Here is a 9,246-nt window from a genome sequence, read left to right as displayed (position 1 = left end):
AATTAAAGTTTGAGGGCTAATACGAACGATTTTTGCGTTTCTAGTTCTGTCCCGCGAACAGACGGACAAAGTTAAAACTATGAGCTGAAAGATACTTGTACCGACTGAAACAAGGTTTGTTGAAAGAACTTGCAAAATTAGTAAGATATATTAAAAAGAAGATGGCATGTTCCACTAATAACGTTCATATATACATAAAATTAATACTTTTTATGGATAAAAGAAATTCATACATGGTTAAAATATAAAACTTTATTATTTTTCTATCTCCCAACTTCCATCAAGTTTTCACTTGACATCAAACAAAACAAACCAGGGGCAGGCAGTAAACGCTAGTGTGTACTGGTGCAGAGAACAGCATACAGGGAACGTGTAACACAGTAACACCACTGCTTTACCTTTGTGAACACAGTCCCAGACCTGACAAAACAGCACATTAATTGACTGACAACTCACAAAAGATTATGAAGAAGCAGAAAACATAGCAGTTTGCAGCATTAATACCATCTCTATCCAAAACACAGAGCACATAACAGCATCTAAATGCACTTTAAAAAATAGGTTTATAAAGAAACATCCCCAGACCATATTCCCATTTTGAATTCACATTTTATACCTGACTTCCTTAGGTATAACCATGGACAAACATTAAAAGCATAAACCATTTGTATAACAGCATCATACTGTTAAACTACTTCTTATGTGGGGGTAATTTCTCATATAGTATTTAGGATAAGGTCATTTGCCTTATGCTCCTTTGAAGTTTTCCTGAGTTCTGTTGTACAGAGATTAAGTGCCTTGAGTGAAGTGCACAGTGGTGCGTCTCCCATCAGACAAGAGGTTAAAAATCATTGAATAATAGACAAGAGGTTAAAATCATTACAATAAAAATGTGATTTCAAAAGTGTGTACAACTCTGTAGCCCTGCCAGAATGCTGCTCCTGCAACACGTCACAAGCAGCGGTTACAAAACGATCACAGGAGATTAGAAGGATCACTTAGGGTGAAGGAGATTGCAGCTCTCTATCACTTTTTCTACGGGGCCAAAACATGAACGAACAATGGGAATGCAAACCAAGTACCATGTACTAACAATTCAATATTTACAACCTACAAACCAGAAAAAGAAGGGGCTCACCAAAAAGAGTGGTGACACCAGACCTGGGCTCCATACACTCAGGACTTATGGACACAATTGCATAGTGGGGTATTTCTACATTTAGTTTAGTTCCAGACTTTATTAATAATTGGAAAGCCATGTGGGTCTGTAGAGTAGAGGGTTAGGTTCAACATCACCCTCAAAGCCATGTGGGTCTGCAGTGCTCAGGGTAAAGGTCATCATCACTGTTAAAAACATGCGGGTCTGCAGTGTTCAGCTGAAGCCCAACCGCAAACAGTAGCTGCTTGCAGGCCTGCAGAAGACAAAAAGACCACCACCAAAATGCAGCAGGTAAGACAAGCAGGACAGCCGCACCTCTGGGGGTGGGTGGTGAGTCTCCGGGAACTTTTATGGTGACGCAAACACAATTCGACGGGGGGGAACGAGACTCTGAGCTCAGCCCCAGGCTTTTCTTCACAAGAAATCTTCCAAACATTCTAAAACACTGATCACGATGGTGTCTTTTATACGTGTGTACACAGAGGTATTGAGGACACAGCATGCAGGAGACCCAGGGCTAAAACACGGCTGGGCTGAGGAACCTCCTCTCTTACACTCACTACCTGCTGTGGGAAATGATAACACTTCTATCTTTCTTTAGGATGTAGATTCACAGTTGAAAGGCATAGGGTCAGTGGGCCATAAAGCCTCAACTCTGGTTTAACCTATGATAAACTTTATCTGTATTAAGGCACAGAGAGAGGGGGGAAAAAAAAGTTACATAAAACAGTACAAGAAGGAGAGCAAAAGAGAGCGCTGGCGGGTTTGTCAGATCAATGATGTTAGACTGACATCCCCAGTGTATGCGAATAGTGCATGACCAAGAACAGTGCACATTTGAGTAGTGCACGGTGTGTAAATTCCAGGTTCTGAATGCACACCATGAGGCGGTTGCTGAAGCAGACCAAATTGGGCTAAGATTATCAAGGTCTGTATGGATGAGTGAGCTAGGTTGACAAACATGAATGAAGCTCAAAAACACAATGCAAAATGACACATTAGTTATACCATTTAAACCAAGCATTCTAAAGGGTTTTATCTAGGTAATTTCAAGTGTGAGTATATTGGTCTATTATTAAAAGGATTAAGATCTTCAACTGAAGCATGTGAATCTTTGGTTTACATCACTACTGCCATGTGTAGCTTGTTACTGAAACACCAGCAGGGATGATGAGCTGCATCTAGGTTTAGGGTTAACACTAGACTCCTGACCATAGGGTTAGCGTTAACCCTAGACCTCTGACCCTAGGGTAGGCATCCGTTACACTTAACCTCTGACTCAAACAGGAAATCAGAGCTTGGCCTCTGATATTAAACTGCTGCCTACATTCCATCAGGAAGCCAGGACTTTGAATCCACTGCAACAATACTCAGTTTCTTTAAATTTCACATCACACCATCGGTGTGCGAGAACCCATCACCACCTATAGCTCAACATGATATGGCCTGGTTTTTTTATGACTAATATGACCATATAATTAAATGGTATTCACCATTACACATGCAACACTTATGAAAAAGGAGGAAAAAAAAAAAAAAAAAGAAAATGCACAAATTTCAGAGACTGCTGAATGTCAAAGCTGCAGCCAAGGACTGGGGTTAGGGTTACACTAGGGTTATCATTAAGACTCTGCTCTGCTCCCTAGCTGGAGTGAATAAGACTTCACACTGCTTCAACACCTGCTTCAGATGGTGTTTACAAAACTCAAAAGGTAGAAGTCCCACCATGGGTGAATGTTCCAGTATATTTTTCCTTAGTTTTTTTTATTTATTTTTTTAAATTAACTTGGTGTTTGTAACTTGGTGTTCTTTAAACTGCCATTTTTTTTTTAAACTGCCATTTTTTAACTTAATTTTTTAACTTATCTAACTGTTCCGTCTCTCTTTGAGGTTCAGTTGTCCGCTCTTTTATGTAAAGGAACAGAGTAAACTGCTAATGACTCAGCAGTATGCCATAAAGAGCTAAAATAATAGAACATAATAACATGCGAAGACGGCAACATGGTAAGTTATATACCTTCAGTTGAGCTAACAGTACGGAGCATTGGCCTGAGACACTATTGCTTTAAGGGGGTGCTCTAGTGAGTATTCACCATCTCATGGTTTTCAATATTTGAAAACATTTTTTAAATTTATATTTCCATCTTGGTTTTTTGGCTAGAGAAATCAAGTACATAATTGTTATGCAGAAAGAAGAAGCAGTCATGATTACACTGCAAAGTCATTATATAAAAGTTAATGAGCTATCAAATATTCTCATTTTGTAGAAAAACAATAACAACAAAAAAATGGAATGGAACCCCTTGTGTTGCTGTAGTTAGGGTGAGAGGTCATGGAACTTCAGGTCAAAGGTCACGACTGCTGCCCAGTCCACTGTGGTTCAGATGGCTGCCGAAGGAACTCTTCCACCTGTCTGGCCATGTCCATGGTCTCATCCAGATCAAACTCACCCTCGGCATCCAGCATGGGGTCACTGCTACGCACATCACACACAAATCACAAGCATATATGTATCAGAAACACACACACACACACACACTATTCATAACGGTCCACAGCTGTCACAAAACATGCATTTATTATTTGTTTATGAATATTTACATTGGAGGGTAGATTCCAAAACTGTTTTGTTGACTGACAGTAGGTGAGGCTGTGTGGTGGTCAATGAAGGCAGGGTTTCCAGGAGACTGCTCAGGATTGGGTGAGGTAAAACTAAGAGGAGGAAGAAGATATTAAAAAATCTGTGACATGAGAATGAAAAGATCTCCTGGCCATGCTGCCAAACTGCAGCCAAAGAGCCAGAGAGAGAACACACTGATCACTCAAACACTGACAAACAACCAAAAGACTGTAAACGCATGGCGACATTTAAAATGTGCACGGTAAAACAGCCTCCACAATATCCCTTTATAAAACACTCCCTTTCAGCATCTCTGAGCTTAGGACCTCTCCTGCAACATTCTGGTCTGTGTTCCATAAAACATAGATGTGTTTTTCCAGTCGAACTGTGATCTTTCAAAACTCAAGAAGGATGGAATTAAGATCAGGAGACAAGCAAGAATTTCCCCACTAAAATGAAAGACATACTTACTCTACTTTAACCACCTGCTTGATCTCAGGTTTGACATACCCATCCCCTACTGCTTTAGCTGGAAATCAAAAAAATAAAATTGGGTGATGAGTACATGAACATGGTAACATGAACCCCTTGTATTTATACAGCAACAGAAGAGGATAACTCTGCTCTTATTTATTTATTGATAGATAGAATTTGCTACTATAATATATAGTATATATTACACATATCCTATATAATATATTGTATATTATACTGTAACACCTGATCATAGTAGAAAAGGGGAGAAGAGCAGTAGGTCAGAGGTAACGTACAGTTTGGTGGGGTGCAGTAGCGGGAGAAGATCTCGTCTTTGGGCTGGTTGGGGTACAGAAACAGCAGGTGGTTCAGGTCACTAATGCGGTCAGCCAATGAGCGGATAGAGAAGTCTTTAGTGGTGAAGGGCATCAGGTTCCACACCATTCTCTCTCCTACATAAAGTGAAGAAAGAAAGAGGAAAAAAAATACAACGAAGGATGGTTATACTGGCAGAAAAGACCCCCTCAGAGGCAGAACCACCCCCAGAGAACCACAGGTCCAGAAGTGACGGCTGACTGACTGTACCTGCTTTATTGGGATTTTCTGCGACCCACGCGATGGTGATGCCCCCAATCTCAGAGTCACTGAAGCGCAGCAGGAAGGTTCCGTTGGGTTTCGACAGCAGCATGTCCTGTGCCTGCTGCTTATTCAGAAAGCCCAGTATCGCTCTGCAACACAGGCACATACACGAAAACATGAACGGGCAGACATACACACATGCACAGTCGCATGGGCACAGACACAGAGATGTGCAATACACAACCAGAGAGGAAAACTGTGTGAAAATATTTACACAGGCTACTAAAGTTCAGTAGCTTTCGATGATGAGCCTTGTGCAAATTATAAACCCAAAGCATTACCCCAAACCCACTGCATTTGAGCTCCTCTGTGGGGTATATTCAGCTTTTTTCTAAGCCAAGCAATGCACAGACATGCTACTCATAGGTCACTCTGGGAACAGGGGTCTTACCCATCATTCCAGTGGGCTTTGAGGTGCTTTTTCATGAGTTCAATCACTCCATCAAACCACTGCCAAAAGGTGAAGTTCCGGCCTGGTAAACTCTCCTGTAAAACACAAGAACACACAGGAGAGCATGAGTGTGTGCAAAGGCCATCAAACATTTATGTTTTTGTATAAATTTCAGCTCCTGCAACAAGGCAAAAACACAGTATAGATTCAGAGTGAACTACTTGAAACATGACCTGCTCCTCCCATCTTACCTACTCTCTCCATAAGACTCCAACTCCCATGATCTTCCAAACATCTTTATCAGATCCAATGCTCCCCCAAAATATTAAAATCACACCCGTTTCCTATTTAGTTACAGCTGCCTGTATATTTAAAGTCCTGTTTTCTGTTTGTATGTTTCAAAGCCTTCTTGTTTATATTCCCGAGTGCTCTGTCTTGTTGCAAACTGTGGTTTTTACTGTTTGGATTGTGCAGAGGGGGACAGACACATACACACAAACAGACACACACACACACACAAAGTGCAGAAATTGTATGTTAGCTAGAAGCCTATAACTATCATTCACCAAAATGTTGCTGGCAAGTTGATAACATTAATGCTAGCTTTCAGAGTCCTGTTAACGTGTCAACAAATTAAGTCTCCCATTAGCAAATGCAAGTGATTATATCTTAAGTTTTTTATCTTATAATTATCAAATCAATTAAGATAGCAGATAAGCTAATTAGTTTAGGTGGTTAAAGGCTTACTAACATTACAATTCCAAAATAACATTATTTGCACTCTCATTTTTGCATTTTAAATGACAGTAATCAATCTAATTATACAGACAGTAAACATTGTATGTTAAGAGTAACCGATTAAGGATATTAAGCTTTGAAAGATAGGAAGGAAAGTTTTACAGTTTTCTATCAGGAAACATTAAATTCAGCATTGGCATGCATGCACCATTTCACAGCACCAACTGACATCAGCCAGTAGATGGCAAAATGGACAAAAAGGGGAGCTCTGAACATCAGTCCACAGCAGCCAGACTGACGGGGCTGGCTGCATTGTGCCTGTAGGCATTTTTTGATGGCATTAATCACCAGATTTATCAGTCGACCACCATCATAAACAGGCAGTGGGGATGTGTAATGTGTGAACATGCAATGCTCACACATGTTTAGGTGACATTACAATAGTCCAAATCCCTTGTCCAATATGTAACAGACCAATCTGCTGGTGGGGTTACAGAGCCTCTTACCCTGTTGAACTGGGACCAGGTCATAGTCATGCTGCGGTACTCCTCAGGGCTGCTGCTGGAGCTGCTGAAGGCCTTCTGCGCCAGAAACACCAGGTTCTCCTCCGACAGACCTCGGTCACTCTGCACCTCTGCCTTGTACTTCATGTTCAGAGCTTCACACAGCTGCGGCCACGACACTTTATCGGGCACGGCGAATGGGACACGGCCCTACAAGAGGCCCCAAGACACGGCTAAGAACAGTCCCGTATGGGACACACTGGCTAGTTCAGAACAGAACCATCTGGGACACATCTGCTAGTTCAAAAAAGTCCCATCTGGGAAACACCTGCTAGTTCACCTTCCTGTTGAAGGTGAGCAGGGGGCAAAAATGAACACAGTCCAAGCCCGCAGAATGACCTTTCATAAGGTTTGGAAACATTAGAACATCAAATCAAACACAATGTATTTCTTCAAGACAAGACCATGAAAGTATAAACGTTATTAGATGGATACCACTGAGAAAAATCTGACAGCAGAACTATGTTGTTCATTCATTGATAAAGTTCAAACGTTACCAAAAGAGAGTCATCTGCTGGTTATATTCAGCTGGACTAAAAACACATCACAGACACTTTAATGTCAGTGTTAACCTATTTATTTGCATGTGAATAAAAAGGTAAATGGTATTTTCATACCTAAAGTCTTTGAAAGCAACACGCGTGCTTTTAGAGGTCTCTCTGCAGAAATTTGCAGACACACAGGCGTCTGTACTCACAGGCTCGGAAAACGCGTTATCCCACAGGACTGTTGCCGTGGCGTTGTTGTCCTGACTACCATGAACGATGACGACAACTGGCAGAGATAACGTCTGCAATATTTATGAAAATACACTTGAATGAAATTAAGATCAAATTGCATTAGCAATATAAAGCTTATAATAAAACAATTCAAATAATAGTGACTTATTACAGGCAAGATTTTACCTTGACATGAAACACAAGCTCATTGCCACCAACACTGAACTGCGATTCGAACAGAACTGTAAACTTCTCCTCAGTCACTGACTCAGCACCACGCCTGTCTGAACGCTTGATACGCTTTAAAGACTACAAGAGGAATTGGGGGGGGGGGGGGTTGGAAGAAGAGAGGGCCGGAGAGATAGGGAAGGGAAGAAGGAGGTAGTAGAGAGAGAGGGGTAGGGGAAAAAGTGAAAGAGAGAGAGAGTGCGCGCAAGTGAGAAAGACAGAAGAATAAAACATTTCACTATGATATGCACCATGTACTCATAAAACTTTAAACACTTCCCATCTAATCACTACATTCTGACATACCTTACATATACAAAATATATCAAGTAAATTCATATAAAATAAAAAGTGTGTGTTCAGCTCACCATGTTTCTAAAGTGTGCACTGAGGGTCCCTGTAGCTTGGTGGTACTCCATCACACAGTTGTTATTGAGGATCTCTCCACTACTGTCACTGCACATACAGAGACAAAAAAACCATTACACTCCCTGATTTAACTTAATTAATCTACAAAATTAGTAAAATAACTCAAACTTATGTTCTCTTTTGTTTGTGGTTCTAGTGAACTGTTGGACTCGTTTCCCAAGGGCTTGGGTACCAACATGCTCTCCATGCTCTGAACAAAGACGGCCTGAACACCAATGGCCTGAACAAAGACTGCCTGAACACCAGTGGCCTTATAGCACTAACAGCTTAAACACCAGTGGCACAAGCACTGAAGGACTGACAACCAAAGGCCAAAGCACCAATGGATCAACGGCCTTGGCACTAACAACCCCAAATGCCAGAAACCTGAACACCAATGCTCTAAACACTCTGTGTGACTGCTGCTGGATTGAACACCGATGGCCTCACAACCTGAGTACTGATGGCCACCTGAGCACTGACAGCAAATGCTGGTTCGAACTCAGACTGAAGGAAAATGAGCGGATTCAAAAAGGGACCGTTCATCAGAGCAGGCCATGATGCTAATATCAGCTCCAGTATGACTGAGGATAAATGCAGGTCTGACTGTGTGCAGGCATTTGCACGTGAGGGAGACTCACTTGCGGGTGCTCTCGTTCTTCAGCAGGGCTTTGGCTTGTTGTTCGTTGATGATGGTAGCCTTCACCTGAGGTGGGTTCATGTGCACATTTAGCTTCCCGCCGACTAGCAAGCGCACCGTTGTTGCAAACTTTGTCTGCGTCTTCAACACCTGCGGTGGCTGTTTCTCTATGATAAAGGTACTGTAAAAAACATTAGAAGAAATATTATAAACATCAGTAATGCATACACACTGCCTACACAAAAACTAAGATTTGTGGAAAAACTTCAGACTCATAGCCAAGGTTCCTGGACTCGGTGAGCCCAAGATTCACGTATCCCAGGGCCCACCTGACTAGTGCAGATATGATGTCTGTGTGCTCACCTGGTGACCAGTGCAGATATGATGTCCGTGACCGTGGCATTAAGATCTTTGAGGAGTTCTTCTGTTGGACCAGGTATAGGCAGCTGCTGGGTAAGGTGTTCCACACGGCGAATCTGCTGCCTGTTCTGCCAGATCATATCTGCCAGCTTCTCACACCTGCACACCACACACACCACCAACTCACAAGTACCTGAGTGGTAGCTCAGTGGTTAAGGTACTTCATTTGAAACTGGAAGGCTACCAGTTCAAGCCAAGTTGCCATTGTTGGGACCCTGAGCAAGGCTCTTAACACTCAATTGCTCAA

General features: G+C 41.9%; 1 protein-coding gene across 2 annotated transcripts in view; it reads right to left on the bottom strand.

Annotated features, from left to right (window-relative positions):
* Nucleotides 1-237: 237 nt before the first annotated feature.
* The window catches only part of stat5b (signal transducer and activator of transcription 5b), a 12,778-nt gene continuing 3,769 nt past the window's right edge, over nt 238-9,246 (bottom strand). The window contains exons 8-19 of one of the 2 annotated variants that reach the window (XM_027017497.2): nt 8,943-9,098; nt 8,581-8,760; nt 7,900-7,987; nt 7,490-7,612; nt 7,282-7,374; nt 6,528-6,734; nt 5,284-5,378; nt 4,839-4,981; nt 4,550-4,705; nt 4,251-4,308; nt 3,761-3,871; nt 238-3,632 (exon numbers count right to left, since the gene is read on the bottom strand). In XM_027017497.2, the coding sequence (XP_026873298.1) occupies nt 3,512-3,632; nt 3,761-3,871; nt 4,251-4,308; nt 4,550-4,705; nt 4,839-4,981; nt 5,284-5,378; nt 6,528-6,734; nt 7,282-7,374; nt 7,490-7,612; nt 7,900-7,987; nt 8,581-8,760; nt 8,943-9,098 (1,531 nt within the window). In that variant the 3' untranslated portion in view covers nt 238-3,511. Of the gene's footprint in view, nt 3,636-3,760; nt 3,872-4,250; nt 4,309-4,549; nt 4,706-4,838; nt 4,982-5,283; nt 5,379-6,527; nt 6,735-7,281; nt 7,375-7,489; nt 7,613-7,899; nt 7,988-8,580; nt 8,761-8,942; nt 9,099-9,246 lie in introns of both variants that reach the window. The other variant, XM_027017489.2, reaches the window with a different exon arrangement.

The sequence above is a fragment of the Electrophorus electricus genome, chromosome 14, assembly GCF_013358815.1.
Source record: "Electrophorus electricus isolate fEleEle1 chromosome 14, fEleEle1.pri, whole genome shotgun sequence".
Lineage (NCBI taxonomy): Eukaryota > Metazoa > Chordata > Actinopteri > Gymnotiformes > Gymnotidae > Electrophorus > Electrophorus electricus.
The sequence above is the reverse complement of the archived record's forward strand: the minus strand, read 5'-3'. Positions and strand labels throughout refer to the sequence as shown.